Genomic DNA, 17129 nt, shown 5'->3' with positions numbered 1-17129 from the left:
AAATGCTGTATCTATGGACCAGTTCCAGATATTTTGTTGGGGGTGTTTCTTATTTGAAGGATAGCTGCTTTATGATTACAAAGAAATCCTTCATTTGGACTTATCTGTCAAAGTTATTTCATTATAGCATTCTGAACTTTACTTATAATTTATGGATTTTTTTCTTTAAAAATGCCAATCCATAAAAATTTGATTTCTTTCCTGTTGATTAGTACCATATAGTTTTACATTTGCTGAAAAGGAGAGCTTCCACTTTTAGGTTGAACAGGTTCTATAAGCAACTGAAATTTTTGCCATACATAAAACCTGTTTTATTACCACATTATCACACAACAGGCTCATAAACATCAAAACCTAGCCTTATTTAACACAATTTTAGATTTGAAAGATGAGTAAGAGATTCATTTTTCAACCTTTTTAAACTGTTCCAAAATGTATGTGAAAGGTTCGAAGACTTAAAAGCTTCACTTTATACAACTTCTGTGCACTCTGTTTTGAATTGAAATTAGACAGTCAATGAACTAAAAGTGTGTTCCACTGCTTCAGTATCTTTTTTTAATATACAGTCATGCATTCCTGTTGAACCAATAGGAACTGGAGCACTTACAATCTTCAAAACACTGAACAGGAAGTGAGCACTGATGGTGTTGTTGCTGTCCTTCAGCTGGAAACCTGTATCCAGTAGCTGGTCCATGTGTTAGCATAAAGTTCACTACAATTTTGTATACACACACACACCACAAACACTCCCCTTCTCAGGTTGTGAGTCCGAATATTATCCTGCTATTTCTAAGGTGTTTGCCGAACGAATGAAATTCTTCTCTCTTCCTCTTTAAAGTGCATGCAATATGAGTTTGCCCATCACTTTGAGTCCAAAAACGTGTCTTCTGAATTTCTTTCGCAGTAGTAGTTTGTTTGGACCATTCTTCTTTTTTTCCGCTCACAGAATTCTTTGATTTCCTCTTTGGACAAAAGAATGAGGGCTGTGGATGTGCAAGATTTCATGACTCTCGTAAAATCCTCAGCATTCTGAATTGCAGCTGTATTTGATCTCGAAAGATTGTGTTTTGTAGCATATTGCTTCAGCAGGCCTCCTACACCATCACAAGGACTCTTCCTGTGACCAGTAGCACTTAAAATGACTAGGAGCACCATCAGAAGTAATGATGATCTCTGCCCCTGTTTGCAGTTGAAGAATTTCGCGCATTGCTAGCAAGGCATGTGCTGAGTCATGGCCTATGTCATCACTTATAACTGCAACACTTGTGGTCTTGTTTTGACAATATGTCACTCCTGTAAAAATTGATACCTGGTTATTACTCCAATGATACCCTTGTACTTCTTGTGGGAGTATTACAGACCGGTTCTCAGCAAAATCACAGTGAAGCACTAAACATAGTTCTTCGGCCTGTACACACCCTTTCACTTCTGCAATGTGTTGTTCTTGCAATTTCTTCAGATGCTGGTGTGTTATTCCTTTCACTGACCATTTACCAAGTTCATCAATGAGACTGTCAAAGGCAACAGTTTTCTTAATTAGTTTGCTTTCCTCCCATGTCACATATGTAATTTCTGCAGAGTTATCTGCTACGTCTTCCGGCCAAGTGGCTGTAAAGACAGTCCTCCCTTTCCAAGGCAGTTGCCAAATTCTTGAAACAAACAAGTATCTTGCTTTACGTAACAGACTACTAAAGACTTCACACATCCAACAACCAAGGTGTCATAGGTCACGTGCTCCAGTAAGTTCTTCAAAGTTACCATACAACATTCAAAATTCACGCAGTACACATACAGGCAGACATCTCTAGATGGGTGTGGAACTACCCACTTGGATTGCAGTGCATAAAATTTTGATCTCCCAACATATGAAGTTGTATAGATGCTCTTATAAATTGCTATTAAGTTTCTTTAATACCACCAGTCACGTACCTCTTCACTTACATAACTTTCTGACTTTCAACTGTTACAGATATAGTGTCTTTCTTGTTGGCACTCAGGCAAGAACAGTTCTACTTATCTTCCAGATAAAATGACTGCACTATTTGAACATAAGCTGCTTCTACAGGATGAACATAGGCCTAATAGGGATCTGGCCTTCCAAAGACTCCTTTTACAGACCTCACATTTCTTGAGTTGTCTACAATGTACTTTGATACTGATGGAATATGGCTCAAAATTGTTTTCTTTGAAAATGTCTCTGTAACAATAGTTAAAACTTGCACCCTTTCACTGTAGGGTGCCCAATATTCAACAGCTGAATTGATATTTGTGAAAATTCTTGGCAAGAGGTGAAAGAGTGCTTCGGTTCATTTTCTTCTGAAGATGGAATTTTTACTTTGACGAGTGTGGTCAGTTTTGCTGTAGTGCATTCATCCACTGCTTTAGTAATTTCTCTGAGCTTTCTTGAGGCAAAGAGCTTGTGGCTCGACTTCACTGATCACAGTTTCTAAACAGGACTAACATCTACCTCTGTAGTTGACTGATTCAGGGTATTTAACTCTTCCTCTATTGATGCAAAATCTGCATCACCTGCACCATGGGAGGCTTCACCTTATTCAGATACTATCATTGTTGTTATTCTGTTAAAACATTTAGAACACAAAAATTCATCACTGGAAACATCTTAACTTTGAAACAGACTCTTCAAATGAGAACACTTATTCCCAACTTGAGTAAAGTCTGTTTTTTTGTCTGTCGTTTATATCAGTCTTTTATGGATATGCAAATAGTCAGCAGACTTCACTCTCCTGTGGCCCCAGTCAGAAGACATTTCAAACAGTCCTTTTCACAAAACACACTGCAACTGTGTCAACTGGCAAATTGCTCACAAAAACAGGGAACTTACTGTATGGTCTCAGATTTCTTAGAAGCATTTTCAGAAAACAAGTTAGCACTGAACAACTACAATACAGAAACCTGCAATGAACAACCACAATAAAGAAACTGATAAGACACTACAACAAAGTGTAAGAATATCTGCAACAATGAGTCTGAAAAGAAATAACTGCAACAAAGAAAGTGATAAGAGATAATTGCAACAAAGACAATGGAAATAAACATTGTAACAAAGAAATTAGTAAGAAACTACTTCATTGGAAGCATATATTACCTTTGAAAGTTAAAAAAAATATTAAAAAATAAATAAAACCTGTCCAACTTAAAAGTGGAAGCTCTCCCTTACACAGAAGATAGCACTAATTGGTAATAATCGACAGAAAAAAGATCTAACTTTTCTGGACTGACATTTTTGAAAAAAAAAAAAAATCTGTAAATTAAGAAAATGAACTTTGACAGATATGTCCAAATGGAGGATACCACTATCATCATAAAGCAATTATCTTTCAAATAAAAAAAACTCTAACAAAATATCTAGAACTTTTACAGAGATACAGCATTTTTTTAAAAAATTCCAAAATTTGCATCTTCAAAATGGTGTTCACAGTGTCATCTTTGGAGGCCTGTATCTCAGTGGCAGAAATTTTTGTGGGGAAGACAAAAAAATACATGATTCTCACTTACTTCTGAATTTTAACATACGCTAAATTCAATGACATCCGAGACTATGAAGGTAACTCCCCTGCCTGAAGTGATACGGATTATGCCTTGTGTATTAGGTAAAAAAAGAGACCAAAAAGTTTCTTGTACCATCATTCACACATACTACAGAATTTTTATGGCTTTTACATTTTATAAGGTCATATTGGGCTTGGTAATGAGTTCTATACGCATAGGATTTTTTTCCTCAGGAGTTAAGGAAATGAGGTTCAAGTGTGACTGAGTTCCGTCCCCCATCAACAACACATCTTTGTTAACAAATTGACCTGTAACATTAGCCCAAGGTCTAGGTTTTGTTAGAGGCAACAAATTGGCTGTGAGGCAGACACACTAAAAACTGTGAATACAAAATAAAGGTTGTAGTTATGCCATGAAATGTAGTGCATCCCAACATCTATTTTCCCTCCACATTAACACACTTTAGTTTAGCAAGATATGTTCAGAAAAGCTATATTACATAATAGACAAATCACCAATGAAAATTTTGGAAGAATTGCATGCAGAAACAAAGGAAGTGTGGGGATGTGGGCACTAAATAACCCTTACCAAGAACTAGGAAGGACACAGCCTGTAGCAAAGACACCTGTAAAGTTACAGAATGTTTCGGTTACTCACCGGAATGTCTTCCCTTTAATAATTTCTTTACTTCACTTAAAATTGTTGTGAGGCACAATTATAGTTAAAAAGACATTGCCTCACATCTTGTTTTGATTGTAATGCACCATTACCCCAATGAAATTTCATCTGTTGGGGAAACAAAAGGCAAAAGCTAATGTAAAACGTGAACTAGCCATCTGAAGATGAACCTGTCAGTTCATAATCAATAATGGTGCTGTTTAAATAAATAAATAAATAGCTCTGTAAAAAGTGGCTGGTTGCTGTAATCTACTGTGTAAGAGTCAACCCATAGGAAGTTTCAATCTATGATGTACAGAGTGCAGAACAATCCAAGCTTAATGTATATATGAGCAGTCACTTAAAATGAACCACCTGCAGTTATTGCAGTGAAAATTTCAGAAACCATGTGATCATTACAAATGATGTTAATCTGAAATTTTGTTGTAAGAAATAGCTCCTTAAAAAATGAAAGAAACAAATAGGTGTAGGCTGTAAGCATACCTAGGTGATTATCCATTTGGCACAACATTTTCGGTATATTTTCATCATTTTCAATTTCTGGACTAACAACTGGAGCCATATTCCAAATAACAATTCTTCCAGAATCTCCACCTGCAAAAAGATGAAATACATGGGTAACAATGCTGTTGTACACAAAGCTGGTGTAATATTCCACAAATTGTGATTTCCGTCAATTGATCATAAAGCACATAGAAATAAACTAATGGCAAAGCCAAGTACTGGTAGCACTGTCATGGACCAAATGTGTCAAACTAAAAACCATCTTGACAACTGTGATATTCAAAAGGTCTATGTTCTGAGAGTCAAATTTTCTGTTAACAGTTCACAGTGGCCGATGACCGTAGCAGTGTAGTCCCTCCAATCCCACAAACCAACCAACAGTTCACAATTTCTTAATCCATTTCTTCTTTTGGACATAGTTCTGCATAGTTGATAAATCAAATAGCTTCAAACTGTTCATTTCTGGTTCCCTTATGCACCACAGTTTTATGCAGTGGCTAATACATTCTTAGTCCTTTGTGATCTATATGTATAAAATTAATATACTGTGCATTTGCTGCTGAATGCACACACAAAATTTTTTTAATGGGCTATAACAGAGACAAATATGTGCATTCAATTGTACTCAAGGGTGAATAAATCTATTCTATTCTTGGTGCAGATCTTTACGAAAACACACTGATGCTACTACATCTTTCTTCTACACTTGCACCGTGGAAGTGGTGTCCTGTTCATATAAATAAATGCTTTTGGTCAAACACAAGATTTACATTAAGTTCACAAACATATTATACCAAATCCATCACATAATAGTACCTTGTCCTCCTGTTGCAAACCTGGATCCATCAGGAAGGATGTCAATGGACAAAATAGGAAGTTCTGAAAAAAATTATGGGTCGACAGAGGCGTCCGATCCCAGGCGTCGGCTTTGACCCATGACGTAAGGGTGTTGTGTGTGACGTCATGATGGCGCGGAGTTTGGTTTGTGAGTGTGGCGTGTTTGTAGATGTCATCGTGTTGTGGTTTGTTGTGCTCTCTGGTGGTATGTTCAGGGTTTTCGTTTGTGTGCTGTAATGGGCTCAGTTTGCTTTTGCTCATTATCCAGAATTGTTCGAGTGTCGGCTGTGTTTCTAGTGGAATTCGTTTTAGTTAGTTAACGATTTTGTGTGATGGTTAATTTAGTGTTGTTCGCTGCATATGGTGTGGTAATTGTATTAAAATTAATCGGTTGTTGTTTTTGTTCAGGAATGGATATGACTGATAAAATTAACAGTGCGCAGGTCACGAGAAGTGTTCAATCCCAGTGTGTGGCTGTGTATGTTGATATTGGGGGTCGACAGAAGTGTCCGATCCACGCGTCGGCTTTGACCCATGATGTAAGGATGTTGTCGTGTGTGACGTCATGACAGCGTGGAGTTTGGTTTGAGTGTGGCTGTCTCCAGTTCTGTTTTATCTTATTTTATTTACTTTTCTGATCTGTTTGTTCTATCTTGTGAGATTTTTTTTTAAATTTAAAAACACTTATTACTTATTTTAATTATCTGTTTCCTCAAATTTCTGTTTTAGTTTATTATATTTATCTTTCTGATCTGTTCGTTCTATCCCGTGAGATTTTTTTTTTTTTTTTAAAGACAAGAAACACTAATCAGCTACTGAAGCATCTTTATCTGCTACGGGTTTCAGGGGTTACGACCCCCTGGGGAGGCGGGTGGGTATTCATGCTTGGCTGTCTTCACTCACACGTTGTAGCTATGCAAGTCCTCTAAATTTAATTATATTTAATTTGCCCCCACCCAAAACACCCCATTTCCCGCGCTTGTCCCGTTAGTGTCATTAGGCTTCTTGTGGAAAGTGTGTGTGTTTGTGTTTGTTTCCGCCATATTTGTGACGTCATGGATCAAATCAGACGTGTGGGATCGGACGCTTCCGTATTTCCATAGCCTAAATCGCAGTACAAACATTTCACTTCCTTTACTTTCGCTGTCGTTGCACTTCAATATCATTAAGAGTGAACATGTTATCCTCATCAACACCCACATAAAAAGTATTTACTCCCATACTCCAAATCCACAATACACTTGCACCTCTGATGAAAGCAAAACAGCACCAATCAATGATAGGCGTAACCCATCAAAGATATTAATTTTCAAATAAAACAGCAACCTGCACAATGCAAAAGGTCTTTATGACATTAAATACAATTTATTTTCATTCTGACTGAAATAAACTCTATAATAAATAAGATGCAGACCAAAGATCTACTCATTCTGATGGAGTCTGACACTAAGACACAGAATATCAAAATATAAATAGCTACGGAAACAGAATGACAGCAGCGCTCCTAGTGGTATGGCGGTGAACTTTGAATACAAGAAAATATGGCGCCAAAATCAGTATTTTTAATAGTAAATACACAATGTAGATGACACTACATTTCATTTATATTTTACGAGTGGGCGTCTTACTTTAGCGGTAAAGTGCGTGCCTGGAAACAAAAGTTTTGTGACCTTGCAAAGCAACATATTAGAGAAATCTTGATTTGTACTAAGCAACACTTTGAAGTGTGTGTATAGAGCTGACAGCAAATAAGAGACCAGTTGTGATATTTTTAATTTATAGAGTAACTACAGGGGATCTCGGAATCTTTCTCAAACAGAGTGAAGCAGTTTTGTCAAAATTGTATAAAAACACATTTCAGTCATATTAATAGGTGACTTTAATTTAAATTTCTTGACTGAAATAAGTGATAGAATAGAATTAGAGCAATTGATGAGTGCTTATAACTTAGTGCAAATAGTAGAATTTCCCACTAGGTTACCTGACCATTCAAGTACTCTTATTGATAATGGTTTTGTTAATAAGTCTAGGCACAGCAGCTTGTCAGTCAGTCAAGTCTTAAGTGGGCTGTCAGACCATGATGTTGTACTTCTTACTTTCCTTCAGTTTGATCTTAAGATAAAACTACAACCTATCTGAAAAACTTTGAGACCAGTAAATAAAGAAACAATGTAGACATATAGGTAGGAGTAACGAGTAGTAGACTGGTTTGAAATATATAATTCAACAGAAGTTAACTCAAAATGCATTGTCTTTATTAATCAAATAACAAGTCTTTTTGAGGAAGTGTTGCCAAAGAAAAGAGTCACAGAAAACAAGTTTAACACTACATTTAAGTCATGGAGTACACATGTAAAACAAAAAGAGAATTCTGTAGGTCAGCCAGACTGTCTAACAATACTGACATGAAGAGGCAAGGTACGTGGACTCTAAGATGTTAAGGAAAGTGATACAGAAATCAAAAAACATGCACTTCAAAGAGAAAATTGATAAATCGGTTAACAAAATGAAAACCATATGGAAATATGTGAGACGTGAGACTGGGAAAAGGTGAACTGCCAAAGAAATTACTAGTTTAAGAAATGGGTGCAATACAGTGGATGATCTTGAAATATTGGCTAATATTTTCAATATCCATTTCTTAACAGTCACAAAACAAATGGGGTGCCTGGGTACTGTAAATAAAGATACACCTTAAGTAACAAAATGTTTGGAAAATGGCAGTGAAAGAAATAGAAAAAGTAATTCTGTCTTTAAAAAGTAAAAACTCTGTTGGAGTTGATAACATTTCCACCAAGTTACAGAAATATTGTTGTAGTGAAAAAGTACAGTCCTCAGCCATATTTGTAATATGTCACTGGAGGAAGGCGTATTGCCTGACAGGCTAGAATGTTGACTTATATGACCAATTTATAGAAAGGGGGAAAAGATTGATGCTACAAATTATTGACCCATTTCATTACTCTCAGTTTTTCCAATTGGTGCACAACAGAGTGGTTGAGCATCTTAGTAAATATTGCACCCTCAGCAGTTGCCAGTTTGGCTTTCAAAAAGGGTATCAACTGGGGATGCATTTGTTGACAATGTTTTAGAATCTATAAATAATAATATGCTGACAGTTCGAATATTTTGTGACCTGTCAAAAGCTTTTGACAGTGTAAGTCACCATTTTCTTCGGAATAAAGCCAACACCCTAGGATTGAGTGGAACAGTAGGCAAATGGCTTGAATCCTGTCTATGTGGTAGAAACCAGAAAGAAATCATGGAAGTACTGCATGGTGTCTTCCAGCTGGGGCTCCATTGCCACTGGAGTACCTCAAGCCTCAGTATTCGGCCCACTTCATTTTCTAATATTTATAAATGATCTACCACTATGCACAGATCATGGGAAACTCACCATGTTCGTTTATGACACTACCATAGCAGTTATGACAAGTGGTTCGAGACTAATGGTCTTGCCATCAATCTAAAAAAGACAAATTATGTTCTTTTTTCCTCTAATACAAAGGTTGAGTCTTCCAAATTCTTGGGTCTGCATATAGGCAGCAAACTTAAGTGGCACTACCATATTCAGGATCTGTGGAAAAGGTTAAACTCAATAACATTTGCCTTGAGAAACACATCAGACAGTAGGGAGGTGACCACAACAGAAACAGCATACTTTTGCTATTTCCATAAGCTTATGGCCTACAGTGTAATATTTGGGGAAATCAGTTGTCGACAAGAAAATTGTTCCATGCACAGAAGCGAGCCATAAGAATTATGTGCAGAGTACATCCTAGGCACTCATGCAGAAATCTATTTAGAGATCAAATCTTTACAAAAACTGCTCAATATATTTTTCCCTGATGTGCTTTGTTTCAAAAAAATAGCAATTTATTTAAATCCAATAGTCTGTACAATAATTATATCACCAGAAGTAAACTTGATATTCATTATGATGTAAAAACAAAGAGCATCATGCACAGGGGGGTGTTAGACTGTGGCTCCCAGATTTTTAATATCCTTCCACCAATAATTTAAGAACTGGTTGGAAACATACCCCACTTTAAAGAAAAGCTGAGGCAGTTCCTTCTAGATGGATCTTTTTATAGTATAGACGAATTTCTAAGCCAAAATGCATAACACTTCCTGAGTATGTTTTTCTTGTGGCCTTTATACTTCTTTATCATTCTTAATCTATCTACAGTGTAATTTAAAAACTGAAATGTATGTATATCTGTATGTATAACTGTATATTCATTCAGAAGTCAAGTACAGTAACTCATACGTAATGTTATATGTTAACTTATCTGTTCCTATTATTTATATGATGAGAACAATGTACTTGTGCACTAAACAATAATTTGTAAAAAACAGACTTGTTCTATATCCAGAGATATATTCTCATATGGGTATATAGAACTCGTAATAAATAAATAAATAAATAAATCAACTTCCGTAGTTGAGGTTCAGTCATGCAATATTTTGTACGTGCTGTCATGGTCACCATTTAACTGTAAAATTATTTATTTCTAAGACCCAATACCGCAATTTCGATTCTGTGGCAATTATCAAGTGGAATAGCATGTGTCAAAACTTAAAAATTTTGTGACGTAACATGTCACAGATCAGATTCAGAAACTCTTGATTCATTGCATTGTTTTCTGATTGTGAGTACTTGTGTGTACTGCACTCTTTGAGTTGCGCTGTCAGTATGTTGTTCCATTCTGCTTTATTTCTGCGTAAATCTGTAATTTTATGTGGAATAAATGATTCTATGTTTGTTTTTATCCAAAGTAAAATACAAGGTTTTTCTTTAGTTTTTTGTTTTCTTTACCTCTTGGTAAATAGTACCACATAACCACTAATATTACATATATAATGTACTGAAAATTTTAATGATTAAATAATATATTTTCAATGGTACTTTCTTGAACATCTAAGTATCTATGCCGCAATTTGAATTGAAGTAACAAATTTAAATATTGTCTTGCAGCTACAAGGTAGTGGGCATACTGTGTTTTGGACAAGCAAAGAAAACATTGTTTGAGCCGTCATGGAGATACTGTCACTGTCACAATAAGGTGAATCCAAGACTCAAATTTGGTGAATTTGGGCTGGAAAATATCAGTGATTGAACCATATCTAAATTACAGTAGTTTTTAATTTCCTTTAAAGATTTCTGTCCGGGAATCAAGGTTTATGTGAGATAGATTCTTGTATTAATGCATATAAGCTGTCCTTATTGGCTACAGATGGCTTCCAACATTCTTTTGAATAAATAATAATTTTTTCCTTGATCCATGGACTGAGGTCGGATTTAGAAACTCTTGAGTGATATAAAATTCCTACTGATTTCAAACCTGATCTGCATATTCATTTTCTATGATGTCTGAAAGTCTGAGAATACAAATGAAAGAAGATAGAATTCCTTTATCATTGCTTTGCATCACCATGTGAATAATTTCAGCTGTATGTAAGTTTGTATCATAGTTCCATTTTGAATTTTTGTTGGTTAGAATAACACTTTTTGAATCTGAAATAACTGCAATGTTGCCACATCCTGTTTGTCTACCTAGTAATAGTGCCTCCTTCATGGCTATTTTTTCGGTGATATACACTCCTGGAAATGGAAAAAAGAACACATTGACACCGGTGTGTCAGACCCACCATACTTGCTCCGGACACTGCGAGAGGGCTGTACAATCAATGATCACACGCACGGCACAACGGACACACCAGGAACCGCAGTGTTGGCCGTCGAATGGCGCTAGCTGCGCAGCATTTGTGCACCGCCGCCGTCAGTGTCAGCCAGTTTGCCGTGGCATACGGAGCTCCATCGCAGTCTTTAACACTGGTAGCATGCCGCGACAGCGTGGACGTGAACCGTATGTGCAGTTGACGGACTTTCAGCGAGGGCGTATAGTGGGCATGCGGGAAGCCGGGTGGACGTACCGCCGAATTGCTCAACACGTGGGGCGTGAGGTCTCCTCAGTACATCGATGTTGTCGCCAGTGGTCGGCGGAAGGTGCACGTGCCCGTCGACCTGGGACCGGACCGCAGCGACGCACGGATGCATGCCAAGACCGTAGGATCCTACGCAGTGCCGTAGGGGACCGCACCGCCACTTCCCAGCAAATTAGGGACACTGTTGCTCCTGGGGTATCGGCGAGGACCATTCGCAACTGTCTCCATGAAACTGGGCTACGGTCCCGCACACCGTTAGGCCGTCTTCCGCTCACGCCCCAACATCGTGCAGCCCGCCTCCAGTGGTGTCGCGACAGGCGTGAATGGAGGGACGAATGGAGACGTGTCGTCTTCAGCGATGAGAGTCGCTTCTGCCTTGGTGCCAATGATGGTCGTATGCGTGTTTGGCGCCGTGCAGGTGAGCGCCACAATCAGGACTGCATACGACCGAGGCACACAGGGCCAATACCTGGCATCATGGTGTGGGGAGCGATCTCCTACACTGGCCGTACACCATTGGTGATCGTCGAGGGGACACTGAATAGTGCACGGTACATCCAAACCGTCATCGAACCCATCGTTCTACCATTCCTAGACCGGCAAGGGAACTTGCTGTTCCAACAGGACAATGCACGTCCGCATGTATCCCGCGCCACCCAACGTGCTCTAGAAGGTGTACGTCAACTACCCTGGCCAGCAAGATCTCCGGATCTGTCCCCCATTGAGCATGTTTGGGACTGGATGAAGCGTCGTCTCACGCGGTCTGCACGTCCAGCACGAACGCTGGTCCAACTGAGGCGCCAGGTGGAAATGGCATGGCAAGCCGTTCCACAGGACTACATCCAGCATCTCTACGATCGTCTCCATGGGAGAATAGCAGCCTGCATTGCTGCGAAAGGTGGATATACACTGTACTAGTGCCGACATTGTGCATGCTCTGTTGCCTGTGTCTATGTGCCTGTGGTTCTGTCAGTGTGATCATGTGATGTATCTGACCCCAGGAATGTGTCAATAAAGTTTCCCCTTCCTGGGACAATGAATTCACGGTGTTCTTATTTCAATTTCCAGGAGTGTAGATGGAAGAATGTATTGGAAGGATAAATTGTTTGCAAAGTTCTATTTACGGGTCATAAGGAAGCACAGCCAACAGAACCACTGAATCTCCTTTTTGACCCATCTGTAAATATTAACAACGCCTTAGAAGAAACTTCAAAAATTCAATTCATGTCATCCTTGTTCCATTTATAAGAAGAGCACCTTGTCAGGTTACAATAAAAAGTTGTAGCATTACTCAACTGGCAACTGAATGGAAATTTAATTGGACCTCTTGAATGGCTGCTAATAAAAGGAGAGGTTGTGTAATGGGTCACTCTCCTCTAACATTACCCTTTTTTTTTTTTTTTATTTTTTTTTTTTTTTATTTTTATTTTTTTTTTTTTTTTTTTTTTTTTTTTTTTTTTTTTTTTTTTTTTTTTAGAAATAACCTATGCCATGTATTCTCTTGATTCATTGTATAGGTGAACATTGTATCAGCTGTCTAACTGAATGAACTTCAAATGATTTGGTATGTGATGTGTTGTGTTTTGGGCTAAAATATGTAAAAAGAAATTAATTTGTTATTTCTCTGTACATACAGTTAAAGTTACTCTTGTTTTAAAAATATTTGAAATTACAAAATTTCTGGCACATTTAAAATTCATGTTATTAGTTGCACAATCTTATACCAATTATTAAATTTATTTCTGGATTAATTTATAAAATAATGTTATATCTTGGTGACGATTCTTCTTTTTTCAAAACAGTACATAAAAATCTTTTGCTTTGTAAACTCTTTGGAATAGTGTGAGTACTGCAGAATGTAGTAGTAGTGGGCATGCCTCTGATGGAAGTAGACGAATTTCTAATCTTGACAACAACAAAATGAATTCATGTTCTGAAGTGGAATTCTAAAGTCGGTATGATATAAAAGAATGGGATAAAATAAAAAGATACTCATAGCAAATTTTCATTAGTTATTCAGTTCAACTAGAACTCGCAACGTTATAAAAATTTCAGCCTCAAGAATGTACCCTATATTCAAGACTTGGTACCATCAACACCGAGATAATGAAGATTATTAAAAAGGTTTCCTTTTGTGCATCTTATGCCTCTCAAAGCTTTTGAAAATAATGAACCGACAGTGAATTTTAATGGTGATGTGTGGGAGGGTAAGATTACAGTTGTGAGATTGATTTGAATTTGAACTACTGACACATCCAGTGATTGTAATTGGTGTAGAAGACAATGTGAAGTAAGACCTGAGTCTGGTCTCTTCCATTGTAAGATCTTCTTTGTTATTTGAAGCCTTCTTTCTGAAAGGGGCTTTCCTACTGCTTCAGCCAACAATGCATTTATGGCTGTGGATTGCATTCCTTATTCACATATCCCAAGACAACAATATTGAAGATTATCTAGAGAGAGCTTTTTTGAACCATTACCACAAAGAAAGCTTCCTTAGTCTAGTACTATTGTTATTAGTACTCTGTGTAATATCATCAGAACAGAGAGATGAGTACCCCACCAAGTGCCGGCTATAGACTTCATTACATCAATTGATTGTTCTATTTTGTAGTCTACTTGATTAGTCCAGATTAGCTTAGATTCAGTTTTCTTCCATAGACACAAAAACTGAGATTATTCTTGTGGGTGTGGAACATGTCAGAAAGTATAAGATAAAAAACTAAAACATTTGAATATAATACTTATACCCTGATCATTTGTCGGGAGATTGTAGAAATAGGTGAATACAGTGCAGTTGTGGCGCAGATGAAATCGACATCAACATCGATGCATCCATCTTTGAACTATGCTAAGATTATCTTTGGCCTGTTCCGTCATGTCAGTTCTTTGTGAGCCTTGCTTGTGTTTGGGTGAATAAATGAACTACTGCTAAATGGAGGTTGTTTGGTGTAACTATCCCGAACATTTCCCTCACTGGTGACCCCGAGTTTTAATGTCTTCCGTTTTCGCCGTTTTACTGTGTCCGCGACCTCCACGTTGCTTATTTTCGCTTGTATTACATTGACACAGCATTCGAACAATGATTTAGGCCCAGCGCCTAATGCCGGATTTTTTGATCGATATGCATCGTGTTGCAGGCGATTTACACCTGCCAGGACTGCAACACGATGCCTCTCTCTCGACGATTGCGCCCATTTCGCTTGGCGTTTTCAAGCCTGCAACAATTAGTGAGGTTAGAAGTGTGCATGACTCTGGCTATCAAATGCCTTTGTTCCCACCACATGTGCCCTCCCTCCCTCCCTCATGCAGTTACCTCTTACGGATCTCCGTGCACTGCGGGACCAATGCCGATTTCTGCAAATGCTTCGTTGGACAACCTACCTCCGCCAGGACAATGATTTGCCACACCCCAATCTGTGCAATACCACATGGACACCTGCCACATGGCCAGAACTGCTTTGCTCACATGTCAACCTCCTCAGCATCCGACCATGCCCACGCCTGCCTTGGTTCAGCATCAGCACATGCCTTCCTACTTCAATACGTCGGCCTGCAACAGGAACAATAACTTGTTATCTGTGCCTGACCTCCACTGCCGTCCCACTGCTACACCTCAGTTTTTTGTGCTATGGCATTCACCTTATCCACACACCATTTTGAGTGGACTGACTAAGAACAGTGAACATCCACACATTCCATCCCACGTTCGACATCATTTCCCACACTGTGCTACCGGACAGCCCACACCCCCGTAGCCTCCCTGCAATTCAGGTGGCCCCAGCTCTGATCATTTGTCGAGCTTTCCTCGGACTAACACGCATTCTCAAACTTTGAACTTTTTCTCACCTGTTGCCCCCGTGCCGGTTCCAGTCGAACTTCCGCTACCATTCTTGGAACATCTTTGTGCCTCATCCGCGTCGGTCTTCCACGACACGTCAATCCGAACACAGCTGCAACGCGTTGAGCTTCCGCAACCGCAGTTGACACATTACGGTGTCTCACTCGCGTCGGCCTTCTGCATCACGACGGATCACGCTCAACCACGACGTGCCACCTTCACGCTGCCACCCAAACAGCCATCGTTGCCACAACCCCTGGAGGCACACTCTCCTGGAACACTACAGCAACAACAGCTCGTTTCAGGCAGTGCCCCAACGAACTCTATCTGTTCTTCCAAACATTCTACAATGCTTACCGACGCTGCCGCCGTTTAATCCCGACAGAGCTAAAACCTTGTTCAAAATTGCAGACGATGTGTTCGACCATTACAAACTCGACGAGTCAACCAGGTTTCTGTGTCTCATCACCCACCTGCACGACCAGGAGGACTTGATTGCTGACCTGGTCGACGCCCCAGACTCACCTACCGAGTACACTCTAGCCAAAAAGACAGTTATACGTCGGCTGGCACGCTCAACTGAGGCAGCAACAAAGCAAGTGCTCCATGTCGAGCAACTAGGCAACGACAAACCTTTCCAGCTCTGGAGACGGCTACGTTCCCTGGTCAGCGCCGATCTACTCTCTGACACAGCTCTCCTCGCCATCTGGTCAGATAAAATATCTCCTCACATCCGCTTTGCTCTGGCTCAGATGTCTCCCGAACCTGTCGAGCGAAGAATGACAATTGCTGACAAGCTACACGATGCATCACTGCTCTATTTCGCTAGCCACTGCCTACCTGACAAGTCTTTGGTTCAGGCTCATCGTCCTGCAGCCGGACGCGGCCGGGGCCGCACTGTGCCGACCGTTGCGCTCGCTCCGGGAAGCAGTAAACAAGCTACTGGGACATCACCTGCTCCGCCCACGGTCACGCCCCCTCTTGCACAACATGACAGGCACCCCCCAGTGCTCCATTCTGTCCGGGAAAGACCAGATAATTGCGGACGACTTTACACTAAAGACATTTCGTTGGGATACCTTTTCCTAGTGGACACAGGCGCCGATGTTTCGCTGCTGCCTACGTCCTTAGTGTCATCGAACATCCGCCATCATTATACTTCACCGCAGGCCCTGAATTCAACTAAACTACACTACTCAGGTTCAACTTCCCACATCATCTCATTCTTCACAAACTGCAAAATCGAGTGGACTTTTTAGTGTGTGAAATTGATGAACCTATACTAGGCATTGACTTCTTGCGACACCACAAACTTTCACCAAACCTAGTGCGAAACACCGTGTTTCATCACCTGTCCAAGACTCACTTCCCCTGTGCTCCATCGAGCAAACTCCCCCGTGACACATCGGTCTGGGCTCATCTCATCCGTACATGCTCATCTCTGTCGACGATGTTACAAGAAACAATGCACAGGTGTCTTGTCGAGCTTGAAAACGTCGCTCACCTACACAAGGAAAACTTCAAGCTCTCCCTCTGGCTCCACGAATCTCAGCTCCAGCTCTCCGATGCAGCAAAGGAATTACAGACACTACAGCAAGGACAAAGCAAGATCAATAAGTGCGCCGAATCTGCTTGCAGTCGCAGCAATCGAGCCTCTGTGTGTTTATCTCCTGGTACCCCTCGCAACTGTACTATCAAGACCGCCATAACATGTACTGACACCTCCGCAGGGCCACACCGTCCTAACATGGCAGCATTTGACACTCAGCTGGATACAAGTGCGCATGCATGACGAGCATCACGTGTTCCC

At 39.7% G+C, this 17129-nt stretch overlaps 1 protein-coding gene across 1 annotated transcript in view; it reads right to left on the bottom strand.

The window, feature by feature from the left end:
* The window catches only part of LOC124545615 (protein HIRA-like), a 322322-nt gene extending 305621 nt beyond the window's left edge, over positions 1–16701 (bottom strand). Inside the window, 3 exon segments of the mRNA XM_047124563.1 lie at positions 4675–4785; positions 5512–5574; positions 16686–16701. Coding sequence (XP_046980519.1) covers positions 4675–4785; positions 5512–5574; positions 16686–16701 — 190 coding nt within the window.
* Positions 16702–17129: the final 428 nt, after the last annotated feature.

Source organism: Schistocerca americana, chromosome 8, assembly GCF_021461395.2.
Source record: "Schistocerca americana isolate TAMUIC-IGC-003095 chromosome 8, iqSchAmer2.1, whole genome shotgun sequence".
In the NCBI taxonomy this organism is placed as follows: domain Eukaryota; kingdom Metazoa; phylum Arthropoda; class Insecta; order Orthoptera; family Acrididae; genus Schistocerca; species Schistocerca americana.
This window is presented reverse-complemented; position numbering and strand designations above follow the sequence as displayed.